Source organism: Erythranthe guttata, chromosome 11 (genome assembly GCF_056151865.1).
Source record: "Erythranthe guttata isolate IM_541 chromosome 11, IM_541, whole genome shotgun sequence".
NCBI classification, from domain to species: Eukaryota; Viridiplantae; Streptophyta; class Magnoliopsida; order Lamiales; family Phrymaceae; genus Erythranthe; species Erythranthe guttata.
The window spans coordinates 17,490,341-17,505,705 of NC_142543.1; the positions used below are offsets into that span (position 1 = coordinate 17,490,341).

General features: G+C 36.0%; 3 protein-coding genes across 3 annotated transcripts; 2 read left to right on the forward strand and 1 right to left on the reverse strand.

Moving 5' to 3' along the window:
• Window positions 1-439: 439 nt before the first annotated feature.
• On the forward strand, window positions 440-4,264 carry LOC105955811 (uncharacterized). The gene is made up of 9 exons (XM_012979609.2): window positions 440-817; window positions 1,506-1,614; window positions 1,715-1,815; window positions 1,934-2,059; window positions 2,136-2,256; window positions 2,366-2,450; window positions 3,311-3,424; window positions 3,534-3,573; window positions 3,681-4,264. The coding sequence occupies exons 1-9, from the start codon at window positions 632-634 to the stop codon at window positions 3,831-3,833; spliced, it is 1,035 nt and encodes a 344-aa protein (XP_012835063.1). The 5' UTR covers window positions 440-631; the 3' UTR covers window positions 3,834-4,264.
• A 1,720-nt stretch (window positions 4,265-5,984) lies between these two features.
• LOC105955813 (transmembrane ascorbate ferrireductase 2) lies at window positions 5,985-8,451 on the forward strand. Its single transcript, XM_012979611.2, has 4 exons — window positions 5,985-6,407; window positions 6,523-6,571; window positions 7,431-7,609; window positions 7,891-8,451. Exons 1-4 carry the CDS (start codon window positions 6,261-6,263, stop codon window positions 8,200-8,202), a joined length of 687 nt encoding a protein of 228 aa, XP_012835065.1. The 5' UTR covers window positions 5,985-6,260; the 3' UTR covers window positions 8,203-8,451.
• A 483-nt stretch (window positions 8,452-8,934) lies between these two features.
• On the reverse strand, window positions 8,935-13,689 carry LOC105955812 (translation initiation factor eIF2B subunit delta). The gene is made up of 7 exons (XM_012979610.2): window positions 12,926-13,689; window positions 12,669-12,800; window positions 10,968-11,305; window positions 10,105-10,849; window positions 9,929-10,025; window positions 9,783-9,837; window positions 8,935-9,470 (listed from the first exon to the last, which is right to left on the reverse strand). Exons 1-7 carry the CDS (start codon window positions 13,386-13,388, stop codon window positions 9,408-9,410), a joined length of 1,893 nt encoding a protein of 630 aa, XP_012835064.1. The 5' UTR covers window positions 13,389-13,689; the 3' UTR covers window positions 8,935-9,407.
• Between the last annotated feature and the right edge of the window lie 1,676 nt (window positions 13,690-15,365).

A 15,365-nucleotide genomic window follows, 5' to 3' on the forward strand; every position in this document is an offset into this window, starting at 1 on the left:
TGTTTTTTCTATTTAAATTGATTTTCCAATTTTTTGCAAACACCCCCAACTTTTAGAATTAAACACTTAATATCAACTTAACTCACAATTACTAACTTATGCTTTTAAATAAGCTTTTGCAAACACCACCTAAGTGTCTATTTCCAAAAGTTGGAGTGCTTGCAAATTAGCTAAAAATCAACTAAAATAGAAAAACAGGTACACGAGTACTTTTAAAATTATAGTTTAAAGCAGCTTATTTTAAGAGAAACAAAAGCAAAAATTTATTTTGCAAACATCTAAAAACAAATTATATGTGAGAAAAAACTCATAATCTATTTTTAAAAGGTTTTACAAAAAACACTTAAATGTTCCATGACATTTTGTGCTCTAGATTGCATTGACTAGTGGGTAACACGATTTTACGTCAAAATCGTAAATTTAGTTAAAAGCGTAAAACAAATAAAAACGCGCTATATATTGGGTAAACAAGTAAATAACAAGACGACTCTAGTTGAGAATTTGAGATTCTTCCCCGTTGAAGTATACAGCGTAGAAATCAAAATCAACAGTCCAATTTCATTTTCATTTTCGTTTTTTTTTCTTTTTTTCTTTCTCGGAGAGGGTTAGTATCGGCGGTTTAGAGGTGAAGATGAGCGGCGAAGGAGGAGGAGGAGAGGATCCGCAGAAATTGAAGCGGATTGCGGCGGCGGCGTACGATTACGATATGGACGCGCGGTGGTCGGATTACTGGTCGAATGTGCTCATTCCGCCGCACATGGCCGCTCGCGACGACGTCGTCAAACACTTCAAGTGCAAGTTCTACCAGCGCTACATCGTACGATGCTCTTTGCTTTGCTATTTCAGTCTAGTTGCTAAACTATGATGTGTTTTCATTTTTTCACTATTGTTCATTGCAATTGGATTTTTACTGAATTCCTTAGGAGTGAATCCTTTCACCAATTGAATTTTTCCTTGGTTATCTTCACTGATTTTGGACTACTTCGAACTTCCTGCAAAAGTTTATGTTGCTTTTCTTACTTTATTTGTAGAGGAGAGGGTAAATCAAACGAACAAGTGATTTCAGTTACTTGCCCTAATTTATTAGAAATGTTTGTCTGTCTTGTTTTTTTATTGTTGAATTAGGTCTGGACTCTGGACATAAAACTGATGCAGAAATCTCATGATATAGGGTTATTTTGCATTTGTATACTCTTCCAGAAGGTCGGATCTAAAACTGCCTTTTTCATATTTTGATGAATCGAGTTCCGTATTTTCTTCGTTGTGTTGGTAATTGTTGTAGAAATGTCGTTCCTGTTTGTACTCTAATGATGCTTTACTCGCTGGTAGATTTTGTATAGATAATGTCGGTATAAATTGTGGCTCTAACTATGGTTGATTTTATTGTATTTTAGCTTTTTATGGTCATTATAAGGAGAGATTATGACTCTGGAAATTTGCCTAATGACATTGTGGTTTTCTTGAGATATCATTATCTTTTGCTAATTTTATATGTTTATTTTCAGGATCCTGATTTAATTGTTGAGCCGATGGCTACTAGCAGCTCATCTCAGCCAGCAAGACCATCAGCTACATCAGCTACTCATGAAAGTAGTACTCGTCAAAGGAGTACAGGTCTAAATTTATAGCTTATAATATTAATCACAACCTTATGTTTTTCGGTAGAAGCGGGTTATTCTTTTACCTGAAATCCCACTGAAAAATCGTCTTGCAGGGTCATCTAGTAGACCATCAGGGGCATCTTCCACCCCACCTCCTAATTCCACTTCGTTACGTTGGGATCAGCAAACAATTCAATTTTCTGTCAATGCTTGGGTATGCTAAATTCATTCGATTTGTAATTAAGTAAAACTGCTTTTGGGATGAAGAAATTAGTTATGATATAAATTTATTGCTAGGAGATCTCATTTTTTTCTTTTTGTTTTTCTGGCAGGTCTTTGTTGTGGCAGTTCTTGCAATTTTTCCCCTTGTGCCAAAGAATCTCTCGGATCGAGCATACCGCCTTTCCTTGCTCGGAACTGCATGTTCTTCTGTGTATTCATTGTATTCACTATATGGGGTAATGCTCTAATAGTCTAATTTGTTCGTGCACCGTTTATATTGTACTTGGTTTTGTAACTGCTTGTTATCCGCAGAAACCTAGAGCATGGAACTTGCAGGCTGTGCAAGTGTGGTTCCAGACGGTGATAGTTACCAAAGATTTTATCTACTCCGTGTACTGCCTTACTTTCGTCAGTTCGAATCTGTGCCTCAAATGTCAGTATAACTCTATTACTAATTTTTATTAGATTCTATATCTTATATTACTTTATTTGTAGTGCTTCTCTTCAATGTGCTTAAGTTACGTTTATTTTAAATATGGCAGTTGCTTTAATTCCCATATTGTGCCGGGCCCTTGAGCATGTTGCGAAATTCCTGAGGCGTAACTTTAGCAGATCATCCCTGTACAGGTAAAAAAGCCTTATTTGTCTTTGCAAATGCTTTGAATGCATTTTTATTGCATGAATCAACTATCCAAACTTTTTAGCATGCTTTTGCATCTCTTGTATGCATTTCTTAGCGGTAACATAGACTTGAATGTGACTATGTTTATTGTTAAAGCATCTGTGGAAACTTATCTGGACACAAGTCAAAGTGTTTTAAAGGTGTAGATGACCTTTAAGGTATTTTATGTTATATTTAAAGATGTAGATGACCTTAAAGGTGTAGCTTGAGTACTTGCAGATATTTTCTAATTGAAACTAATTCGAGTTGAATCCACCATCCATGAATTTTAACTTTAGGCCTCGTTTGGTGCCGAGATAGGATTAGCCAAGATAAGATTAAATAATTGCATGAAAACCCAGTTGTATTATTGGCCATGAATGGTCCAACAAAAAAAAAAACACTACCAAAAGGCATGATAGACAGATAAAGCATGATATAAGGCATGATAACATAATATTTCCGGGTCGACTCGGGAAGGTATTGGGTTTACCTAACATCAAACAAAGTCCAATTATTTTAGTTAATAATGGCTTATCTCCGCCTTAGTGTATGATTCAAGCCCCAATTTATGCTCTGTAACCATTTATACATGTGATACAATGATTGTCATTTGATTATCCCATGAACTCTCTCTTATCGGGGGAAGAAGAAAAGAAACATCAAAGGAGAATTTTGGATGACAAAATTTTCATCATACACAGCATCGTTTTTAATGTTTCTATAGTTGTATTCCCCCCCCCCCCCCCCCCCCCCCCCCCCCTCCTCTTTTAGACAACTGTGGACAGCCTATTAAAAAATACACTTTTTCGGTGGACTTTGACAGGAAATACTTGGAAGACGCATGTATTTGGGTAGAGTCAAACACAACCACCCTTAGCATTCTCTCCTCACAAGCTGAGATTGGGCTTGGAGTCCTTCTCATTATTTCTCTACTCTCGTCAGTAACTCTTTCTTGTTCCTTTGTTTACTCTTTTCTTGAAATTCAATAATAAATGTCGTCACTTGTGAAGCTATATTCTTAACCTTATTACAATATTAATATGCAGGTGGCAGCGCAACATTATACAAACATTTATGTACTGGCAGGTGCGAGTCATATTTATTTCGAACGGCAGTCACTTTTATTGATTAATTTCACAACCAAAAGTTCATGTGACGTGTGAATTTACCTTTTTGTCCTTCCTTATTTTCAGCTTCTGAAGCTCATGTACCATACTCCTGCTACGGCTAGTTACCATCAGAGTGCATGGGCCAAGATTGGACGGTCTGTAAATCCGTTAATCCAGCGCTACACTCCATTTCTCAGCACTCCAATTTCTGCCGCCCAGAGATGGTTTTTAAGATAGAAGTTTTGATAGAGTAAGAGAAGAAAGCGGAACAAGTAGGGAAAAAAGAAAAAAAAAAAGAGGTGAAATTACAGATTTTCGATTAAAAGCCGTTCCTAGTAATAACTACTTAAGAGAGCTAACTTTCTTACTGAACTCTCTCGTGCTCTCCCTCTCCTGAATGGGAAGGACAAGAAGTGATCTTCTTTGACTTACTTCTACAGGTTTTTTTTTATGCAAAATCGTTATCTCAGAGAAAAAATAGCAGACACTAAATCTCGTATTTTTACCTACTTTGTTCTCTTACAGATGATTCTAGTTTACGATACTTTTGCATGTGACTTCGTGACTTTTTACGACAGTTTATTATATTCTAGTTTCCCGACACTAAATATGTACGCTCGTTATTTTTGGCTTAGACTTGTTGCACAGTAATATTTTCTTCGAGGAAACTCTCTTGCATCCTATGTCTTGTGAAATTGTATGCAACAATTGAACTAGTTAATGGATTCTGTGGTTTGTATGGAATTCAGTTTCTTATAGGTATCAAATGAATAAACAAAAACACCAAAAAAAAAAAAAAAATCCAATATATTATTTTGGTTGATAATTTAATCTATGCTTCGATATATGTTAATAAAATTACGTAAAATACATACGACTAAACGGTAATTTAAAGAAGTACAAGACTATGCTACATGCTCCTTGGGCAAGGATGGTTGGTAGCCGGGATTTCCTTCTCCGTTTACATTCCCTTTATCGGCTCCTATGACATACTATGAATGAAGGTGCAGCTGTTGAAACTGATGAATGCAGTCGTCGTACGCGATCGGAGTGGCATAATTAGGGCTAATTAAACCCAATTTCATCAAATACGAATCCATTGACTCGCTGACTCGGTCAATAAACAAAGTTGTTATAGACGCAGCCTCGTCAAGCCATGCCGGGTGTACACACACATACCTGTACTCATCCCCGTACCATTGCGGTGGGTAAGCCGTTTCCATATACATGGCCATGTATTTTATCAAACTCGCCATATTCCTCAGCTATTTCCAGTTGTTTAGTATTCACGACCTCTATTTTCTTGAAATCATAATCATAATCATAATCATAACAATCTTCTTTTGATGTTTCGTAAAAAATCGTCTGCTTTGGTAGTTGGCTCAATAGGCTGAAACATCCACAAGTTTCCGAGATTCGATTTCATAGAGTCGACTGCCTCGTTAACTTCCTTCACCAACTCTTCCACCGCATTAATATAGACTTCGTTGGAGCATGTTCCTATATATGGCAATTTTCTCATCTTCATCATGCATATTCATTCCCACTTCAATATCAGATTCTAATCAAAAACTCAAAACTATTTATTAATGTAAGAACTAGAATCCTAGTCATAGTTAATCAAAATAAAATAAAAAATAATGTAATCCTGATAAGGTAATTACTAATTACCATATAAATATTCTTTTGAAAATATTATCATATAAATGTAATTGTACTATATCGAATTTTTGCGGTCAAAATTAATAAAATTATAATTAAATTAAAGTTACAATTGGAAAGTGAGTTTCAACTTTCAAGGTTCACGGGTGATTTCATCATAAATATTAAGTTAACGGGATGAGTTTATTGGTGAACAAAATGTAACACGTAAACATAAATTAATAAAGGTTGTTAGCCAGGAACGTATACATAAAAACTCATAACTTTTAAGGTAAATTACGGCCATTCACCTGAAGTAAGGTCAAATTATAAAAAAAAAATCCATAATGTTTGGTAATTGCTACCACCCCCTCATCTATGAATCTTCTTATATGTCCACAATTGTGTTGTCAGATTTAGTAAAATCATCTAGATTATGTGGAATATTCTCCAGTTTGTACTCGTTTTACTCCATTCGAGCTCCACATTTTGAAACAAGATGGTTATAAGATGTGTCTCTTAACTTGTAAATATATTTGATTGCAGTGCATCATAAACTGCATTTTTTATTACAATTTAGATAACATCTAACGGAAGCTAAAAGTTTATGTTGAATTTAACAACATAAGGATGAACAAGCAACATGAGGAGTAGTTATAATTATCTGGATTTATTTTGTAATTTGACCTTAGTTCCGGGGGTTAACCGTAATTTATCCTATATAATGTTTATTTTCTGCAAGTGAAAGGGGAAATGAACAAGGAAAAAAGTCAATTTGTCCAATTTTTTATTCGCTATTCCCAAACAATCCCTTACATCCGGCGGGCGTACCACCCATTGAAACTCAAAACTCCGGCTTAAATTGAGCCAATTTCTCTCTCTCTCTCTCTCTCTCTCTCTCTCTCTCTCTCTCTCTCTCATCCAGCCCCTCTCGGCGCCGGTCGATTATCTTCTTTTTCTGGCATCGATTCATCTTAATCACAATTCTTCTTCAATTTACCTTTTCTTCTAGAATCTTCTTCGATGGCGGCGGCGCCGGTGGCTAGGTTTCCGATCCTGCCGGTGGTGAGAGTAATCGGTGTAGCAGTCGCCGCTTTGTTATTGATATGGACTTTGCATTACAGAGGTGGATTGTCTCTCTCACCGGAGAACAAGACTCTCCTCTTTAACGTACATTCCGTTGCTTCTTCTTCTTTTTTTTTTTTTGTTTTTTTTTTTGAAGAAGAATTATAGGTGAACTATTAAATATTATCTAAATCGGATGAATTTGCTGTGAAATTTTCAGGTTCATCCTTTATTAATGGTGATCGGCCTCGTGCTTCTGAATGGAGAAGGTATGTATTTTGTGCATTTCACAATTATTAAATTAAAACTAGAGTGTTATTTGGTATTTTTTGTTTGATGCAATTAACTTCGGTTTTGCAATATGGTGTTCATGTGTTGGATGCGTCTGCAACTTACTCTGCTTAAATATAAGAAATTTGCTGCATAATGTTTGGAACTATTTTACGGCAGTCGTAAGTTGTCGTTTAGAATCAAGATAGCTTCGTCGATACATAATTACATATCCTAACTTAGCACATTAATGAATAGAGATTGAATCTATACGATTATGTGAATTTATGAGTCTACTAAAATTATCTCAAAATTCATTGTCTTCCATCTCCATCTGGACATATTATTTTGCTAGGGTCGACAATAAAAGGCAGATGAAATGAAGAGTTCGTTGTTATATTTACAACTTTAGTTTTTTCAACCAACATCGATCGGGTGGGTGAATTATCAAGAACTTTAGTTTTTGCCAGGGTCGATGAGGAGATGGACAAAATGAACAAGTTGATATGCTATAACTAAACCTCTGCTTAGCTGAGCTGGCATCCGTTTATTTGTTTTAACAAATTTACCTTTAAAAACCAACTCAATCCGCACCAGCACGTATTATTTTCACTGTCTATATAAACGATGAGAAACCAATACCGAAAATTGATAGTTATACATTTCGACGAACTTGATACTTTTTCACTTGTTCCTCTTCACTATCTCTTGCTTCGGTGCTTTTATCAATTGCATATTGTTTGGATATCGAAATAGAGTTTTCACTTGTTTAATTTATACGGACATGCTCGCGCGTGGGAGCGTATATATGTCTCTAATTAGATAGACTCATCCTCTAATTTATATAGATTCTTGCAGCAATGCTGGCGTACAAGACTTTGTTGGGAACTAAGGATTTCAAAAAATCGGTTCATCTTTCCCTCCAATTCCTGGCCTTCTTTTTGAGCATTGTCGGACTATGGGCTGTTTGGAAGTTTCACATACATAGCCTCCACTCATGGCTAGGCCTAGCCAGCCTTTTCTTGTTTGGAATTCAGGTAGAGTCTTCTAGAAACTTCGATAGTATCTTCTCTTAGTTAATTCCTTTTTGGCCTTGTTTGCGAATTATGATAAGACTTGATAGACAATATTATCAAGCAAATGTTTGGGGTTCAAGTTTCAAGCGCGTGATAATATACTCCCTATCTATTCAATCAATCTTATCAATCCCATCAACATTCCCAAACGAAGCCTTATTGTTGCAAATTTTGTCACTGGAAGAGAAATCAGCAGTTTCTGCTATCGAGGCCGTAATATTTTTAATTTTTTTCTAGTGCAGTGGGCTTGTGGATTTGTAACTTTCTGGTATCCGGGTGGATCAAGAAAGAGTCGAGCTAGCTTATTGCCATGGCACATATACATTGGCCTATATATATACGCTCTATCTGTGATTACATGTGTCACTGGTTTACTAATGAAGGCCACATCTCTTCAAAGAAAGGAGATAATAACACGCTACTCGAGGGAGGCATTTCTAATTAATTCTTTAGGTATGTTGCTTGTTACTTTGGCTGGTTTTGTGATTCTTGGGGTCGTCGCCCCTCTTTATGGAAACATTGAAGTTGTCAAAGGAACTACGGAGCAGGTTTAGTGAATCCAATTTGGAAACTTTGGTTATAACGTTAGTGATTATCTAGACGTAAATTGAGGAAAACGGAACAAAAAAAAGACGAAATTTCTATATTTCGTCACGAGAATTTTATAAAATCAAATGAAAATGAAAGTTTTACCTATGTTTTTTTTTCCTGGTTTGGTTAATTTTGATCTTCCTGGGATGTATAACTGTGACCTACTACTGTTGACATAAAGTGGTGATTTTAAGTGTTTATTTTTAAAAGTTGAGGGTGTGTGTTTGTAAATTTACTGGAAAATTAACTTAAATAGAAAAAACAAGTTCATGGGTGCTTAATAAATTATAACTTAAAGTTGTTTATTACAAGAGAAGCAAAAGCATAAGTTCATTTTGCGAACACTTAAAAATAGATTATGGGCAAAAAAAAGCTCATAATCTATTTGTAAAAGCTTGCCAATAAGTATTTGCACGTTCATGTATTTGGGAATAATATGAATTGAATCAATTTCTGCTTTGACTAGTGTTGGTTTTATTTATATAAAAAAAATAAAAAAAATCCAATGTATCTAAAAAGATAAATTAAAAAATGGCGCAAATAATTTAAATAATAAAGTCATTTTAAATTAGGAAAAACAAAAAATAAAAAAATAAAAAAAAAATCGAATCTTTAAAGAAGATAAATTGGCAAATATGTCACGTTGTTAAATACAATTGACACAAAATAAAATTAAAATGGGACAAAACGGAATGTACAGCTCACATGAGCAGTAGCTGTTGGTTCAAATGTTCAATCATTGGCTTATATAGTGTGGTACGTACTTCTTTTGTTGCTTATTTATTTTTACAAATTGTAGACAAATTGTCACATACTCCAACTCCCAACCCCAAAACCCCCTCCAAAACAAAAATGCAAATAAACCATCTAAATAAATTTACCTACAAATGATGCAAGCCTTTGGTGGTATAAAAATTACTACTACTTCACTATCCGCAAGAAAGAAAAAAAAAAAAAAAAAACCGTCAAAACATACCGCCCGGAAAGGGAGGCGGAATGTTCTCACACTTTACAGAGGTCAAAATCGAAAGCAGTTTGGGTTGGAACATATATATATAGCTTTATTCCAATAAGGTATAAATAAGTTAAATGTGAAGGTGCCGGAAAGGGTGGGGCCTTCAAATTGCCTCGTCATTTGTAACCAGATTGTAGCACAAATTTGCATCCTCTATACCCATAAGTATTCTCTGCCGTATTCTCGGACAATAACAGGAACACTAGTAGGCGGTATCTATATACATCACATCAAACCTTAATTAATGCAAAAAACAATCGAACTACTTACTGATGTAGAATGAACAAAAAGGGTCAAACAAAAAATGAACATGTGATGAAGCCAACTACACAGTTAGAAGAAACGACGGAGAGATGAAATTTCATCGTTCACTTTATGCAGACACAAAAAATTTACAATCGCACGACAGATATAGTGAGTCCTTCCTAAGCATGGATCAAAAGCCGACTGAATGCTGACTTGTCAGAAAAGAACTATCAACTTTTTTAAGAGTATGCAAGAATAAGAATTAACACTGTCCGAACTTACCATGCCATAGTCTGTTATGATCACTGATACATAATCCGAAGGTGTTGCATCGTACCTGATAAACGAAAAAACTTAAGAAAGTTAGCCATTTAATAATAATAATATGTAATATCAATAAGCAGCATAATCTCGAAAATCACCCTTACATTAGGTTTAAGGGTCGTAGATTCTCGCTATTGGACCAACCATCCAAATAATTTATATCCTTTCTACCAGGAACATTCGAAATCGCATCAGGATCACCTGCAATTAGTGTAACAGCAAAATCAGAAGTTAAAAAAAATTATTAAAAAAATAATAAATAAACAGGAGCTTTTCGTACCAAGTTCATTAGAGCAAATTGAATCAAGTTGAACCCTTTCATGAAACTTGTAAGCTTCGCAGCATATCAAAACTGGTACACGAAACTGATTTGCCACCATAGCAACACATGCTGAACCAACCCTCGAGTAGACCGTTCCATTGGACAAAATCGAAGACGCACCCAAAAATACCCTCGTCACTTCATGCATGACGTACGAGACAGCATTTATATGAGTGTATGTACAACTTATACCCTTCTGTACAAGCCTGCGAAGCAGCTTCTGCCCTTCAAGCTTGGGGCGCGAATCCACTATCACTACTCTGAATTGCTTACCAAGTTCGTGAGCATGCAGTAGTATCATCTCAACAGCGGACGAAGATGCGTATGTGAGAAGAACATCACCATCTCTAATTTTGGTTACAGCTTGCTTTACGATAACTTTATCCGCTAGCATTATCTTCTCGCTTATAAAACGATCGATATCGGAAACAAGACTGGCTTTTGCCTCTGCCTCGGACAGGCTCAAGGGCAATTTGGCAATTCGAGTTTTGAGTAACCTGATTGCATTTCCCATGCTCATTGAAAGGGGTCTACATTCGATCAGAAACGAAACATAAGAGTTGATTTTTGCAGTCAAGTCCCTGATAAGGGCTTTCTCTGGTGGGGTAGAGTAGTCCTTGATCGATTCTTGGAAGGCTTGAAGCATAGCCATGCATCGATTATTGCCACCAGATATATTCCCTGCTAGATATTGCATCCCAACCTGACAAACATAAGCACCAGTATACATTAGCAAGAACCAAAAATAATTTTATCCCAAGATTTTTCATTTCAAGAATGTTCGGACAAAGTAAAAAAAAAATATAGTGACTCAAAAGTACCTTGTAGACAGCAGGATGTACAGAGTTAAGTTGGAAGAATTTCGATTCCAGGTCGGGGAGCCTTGTACCATGTTCGTATTGAGGTAGATGCCTAAAGAGTTCAACTCTGTTCCGGGATTCAGTTTGTTTTACTACAGAGCGCTTCTTTGCTTTCTCGACTCTGTTTTCATCATCAAACTGCATCCTTGGATGAGGGGCATCTTTCTTCTTATCTTTATCCGGTTGACCACCTTTTTTCTCCGAAGGTGCTGCAAGTGGAGAGTTGTCTTTTCTTTGGGGCACTGCTTTCACAGACTTCACCGTATTGGTTGAGTTGACCCCAGCATTACCTCCCTCACCTACAAAGATGCAATTTTCAGAATGCGAGAGAATTATACGAAATATGTCTTATCCAAGACAGCAGAAACTATAGCTATGCATAGCAACAAAAGCTTTGAAAAAAAAAGACAACATTGGATTAATTTGAAGAAATTAGTGAGGAAGACAATATTAAATTTTGCAGCTGAAGAGAAAAAGAAATAGATCAATGGCATGGTCTAAAGAATCTGATCAGTCTACGAAAAAGACTAGGTAGCTCATCAAGCACAGGATAATTACATATTTGCCCCTGAGAACATCGTCAAAAGCACATCAATGAAGGTAAATGATTATTTGATGATTCCGTTCGGTTATGAAGTAATGTCACTAAAATATTTGCTTCTCTATTTTCACAAGCATCCAAAAGCAACAACGGTATTAAACAAATTGATATCATGCATCGTTTTCCTTTTGTATCACATTGCATCATGAATCGTAAGATAAACGACACATTGTTATAAAAAGCACAAAATATTACCGCTTAAGAAACAAATATGTAAAGGTTAGCATTTTAAAATCAATACCCATATCAAATCCCACAAGAACAGCAACAAATCGCACAATAACCAATTGAATTCGCAAAATACCAACTCTAACCACAAGAAGTAACTGAAATCGTAAATGCCCAAACTAATCACACAAGAACCAACTATAATCGCACAATACCCACTCTAAATCATGTTGCATGGAGAAAAAACAGCGCCTAAAACACGATAACTTTCTAGAAATCACAGTTTTAGGAAATAGGGTTTCAGAATTTGAGGATTTTGTGAAGCAAATTGAAGAAAAAAGTAGTTCGATTGAATTAGGGTTTGAAGAATTGGGAAAGAATGAACATGGCTTTTTTTTCTGAAAAACAAACGCTGAAATTTATGTTGTTAGTTTGAAAAATAAATTGCACTGCACCAATCCGACACGGTTCAAATGTGTGGTATTGCTACGTTTGATACAGCACAAGAAATATGCTGAAACGAATATAAGTAAATGTATACTTCCAACACTTCAATACTAGTCGAATACAAAGTCACTGTTACCACTTGCTTAACACGTGTAAGCTTTCCATAATAATATCGGATGCAATAAAAACTCCGGAATTCCACGACGAAATATAAAGATCAATCGATTCCTCGTATAATACATTGCTCCTTTCACCACTTGTAATAAATCAAAAACTCAACCACATAGATTAACAAAATGCTAATACACACATTAACATCAGCACGTATAGCGAATATTCCAATTTATATCTCAAAATAGCTTAATTGAAATTAAAAATACCAACTAAAAATATACTACTAAAAACTAGTGAGTATCTTAAAAAAAATATAAGCACAGTATATTTACCTTTAGCGGCAGCCTTTGCAGCTCGTTGCGCTTCTTGCATTGCGCGTCTTTCTGCTTTCGTAGTCTTCTCCTTTAACGGCTTTTCACCAGCTACCTTCTTCTCCTTGTGCACTTCCTTATCCGCCGCGCCATCTTTTCAACAAATTAAATATAGAAAAAAATATCAGAAAACAATATACAGAAATAATCAGAAACAAGAAAAAATTAATAATAATAATAATAATAATAATAATAAAAAGAGAAAACCTAAATTTGACCTTGTACACGAGGACGCAAGCTCACACCATTGTTCTGCTTGGCCAGCGCCATCTCGAATCCGCCAGCTGGCAAAGACGAAGCGAATTTTCCGGAACTACCCTTGCGGCCGGACCTGGGCGAGAGCGGATCCTCGGAGAACTCCGTGGTGGCCGAAGGGGACAAAAATTCCGACGGATTGTAACTGCCGGCGGGGATTGAGTACTCGACGGCGCGGGGGCCGCGGAGGGGGGAGTGAGGCGGCGGCGGGTGGGGGAAATGGCGGGAAAGGTCGGTCGAGAGGTGGCGCGGCGGCGGGATCATGACTGGGGATAGGGAGTTGCCGGAGGGGGAGAAGTCCGAGGCGCGAGGCGAGGATGGTATCGGGTCGGGCGGACCCGAATTGGAGCGGTCGGGCGCAGTGATGAATCCGACGTGCCGGACCTTCGGGTCGATGACGGTGCGGGGCACGCGCCGAGGATCCATTTGCTTGCCCTCGGGGTTGGGGGTTAGGGTTCGGGTGCTGACGGAATTTGGGGTTTCTGGTTTTTTCGTATTTTGATTGGGATGAGAGGGAAACAAGGGTTGACAAGAAGGCGGCGCAGGAAATTAAGGTGGGGGAGACTTACAGGGTAGAAGAAGCTTAGAGCCTGTTTGGCTACTGAGCTTATAAGCTCTTAAAAATTTCTTAAAACATGGTTAAGAGCTTATAAGCTGTTAAAAGATGTTTAGTAAAAAAAATTAATTTAATTTTTTTTATAATAAACTCAGAGAGAGCTTATTAGATGTTTCAAAAAAAAAAAATATTAAGGGTAAAAAATATTTTGTCCCCTAAACTTTGCGGTGTTTTGCACGGCACACCCGAATTTATGAAATTTGCACGTTTCTACCTAAACATAGTTAGTTGTTGAACGGTGCCCCTTAAGTGCCAATTTTTGAAGAAAAAAAAAATAGTCGGAATCTCACCCACGTACTTCACACATGCAAATTGAGGGATATGCAAGTCTTTCCTCATCACCATTAACCCTCGTTAACCCTTATTCAACCACAAGTTATTTTTCTGCTCCAATTAGTCTGTTTTCCCTCTTCTACTTCTGTCTTTTCTCATATGAAAAATCTAGGATTTGTATTCCACATAAAATTATTCATTTTGGAACACAATTATCTACATCGTTTATCAGCAACATGGTTTGGAAGTTAAGGGCCAATGGAGACGTGCCTCCAAATTACGGTAGTAGTTATATATTTTTTGTTTATTTGTTGCATAACATGTTTAAATTATTGGGTTCTGAGTTTATTTGTTTATTATTATAGATATTGTTGTTTATGTGTATGTTTTCTTGGTTAATGTTGATTATTTTGGGGCATCCATGTTTTGAATGTTTTACCCAATACTTGTCGTAAGTGGTGTATCTTCTTCCTATATTCAGATCAATCCATGAAGTTTTCATGACAGGTCTTCTTGAACAAAAGCATGTCGCATCCATACGAAATAGAAATCAAATCAATAGATAAATTGGAAGAAGAAGAAGCAGTGGCAATTCAAGAACGGGAATTGCAATAACATAGAAGAGACAAAAAAATTAGGGCTTATAACAATTATAAATGGAGGAAAATTGGGGATCCTAACGGTAACAAAGGATAAGATGGAACCATGATTAAAGTGTATTGGAAAAGACGAATTAACCCTTGTATTCGCATGTGCGAACCACATGTGTGACAATCCGATCTTTTTTTTTTTTTTACAAAGAACATCTTATAAGTGGTGTCGTTCAACAACTAACTAAGTTCAGGTAAAAACGTACAAATTTCGTAAGTTCGGGGTTGCCGTGCAAAACATCCCAAAGTCCAGGGGGCAAAATGTTTTTTACCCAATTATTAAAGTCTACTGTGTTGTGGGCTAATAAGTAATAATTGAATTTTTTTTTAATGGAATAATTGACTGGTCTTTTTTTAGGATTAAAAGAAATTGACAGTGGTTGAATTTTTTGAAGAGTTGGGTGTTGCCTTGCAATTTATAGAAGAATTTAATTTAATTTTTAGAGGTGAAAGTCGATGGAACGAACAAGAATTAACATATTCGAAAATTTTAATTTTTTATTTGGAAGTAAAAAAAACTAATTCCAATCCAAAAAAATAAAAATAAAAACTCAGAAAGTTGGAATCTTAATAACCGGAATGCAAAATGTTGCTCCAAAACGTAATATAAAATAAAAAATCGTATTAAATGAATTATTTCAATTATATGGTATTAAATTTAATTTCTTATTGGATTAAAGCCACTTAGGTGGTATTTGTAAAAACTTTAAGAAAGTGATTATGAGCTTTTTTTTGCTCATAATCTAATTAGTGTTTGTAAAATTAACTTTTGTTTTGCTTCTCTTAAAATAAGCTGCTTTAAGCTAATTTTTTAGGTGGTGTTTGCAAAAGCTTATATAAAATAGAAGTTAGTGATTGTAAATT

Coding starts and splice junctions, on each gene's coding strand:
- LOC105955813 (XM_012979611.2), top strand. CDS start 6,261: ATGGCGGCGGCGCCGGTGGCTAGGTTTCCGATCCTGCCGGTGGTGAGA. Junction 6,572..7,430: donor CGTGCTTCTGAATGGAGAAG/GTATGTATTTTG, acceptor AGATTCTTGCAG/CAATGCTGGCGTACAAGACT. Junction 7,610..7,890: donor TTTTCTTGTTTGGAATTCAG/GTAGAGTCTTCT, acceptor TTTCTAGTGCAG/TGGGCTTGTGGATTTGTAAC.
- LOC105955812 (XM_012979610.2), bottom strand. CDS start 13,388: ATGGATCCTCGGCGCGTGCCCCGCACCGTCATCGACCCGAAGGTCCGG. Junction 12,801..12,925: donor CTTGCGTCCTCGTGTACAAG/GTCAAATTTAGG, acceptor TTTGTTGAAAAG/ATGGCGCGGCGGATAAGGAA. Junction 9,471..9,782: donor TCATAACAGACTATGGCATG/GTAAGTTCGGAC, acceptor TGATGTATATAG/ATACCGCCTACTAGTGTTCC.
- LOC105955811 (XM_012979609.2), top strand. CDS start 632: ATGAGCGGCGAAGGAGGAGGAGGAGAGGATCCGCAGAAATTGAAGCGG. Junction 1,615..1,714: donor TACTCGTCAAAGGAGTACAG/GTCTAAATTTAT, acceptor ATCGTCTTGCAG/GGTCATCTAGTAGACCATCA. Junction 2,060..2,135: donor CATTGTATTCACTATATGGG/GTAATGCTCTAA, acceptor TGTTATCCGCAG/AAACCTAGAGCATGGAACTT.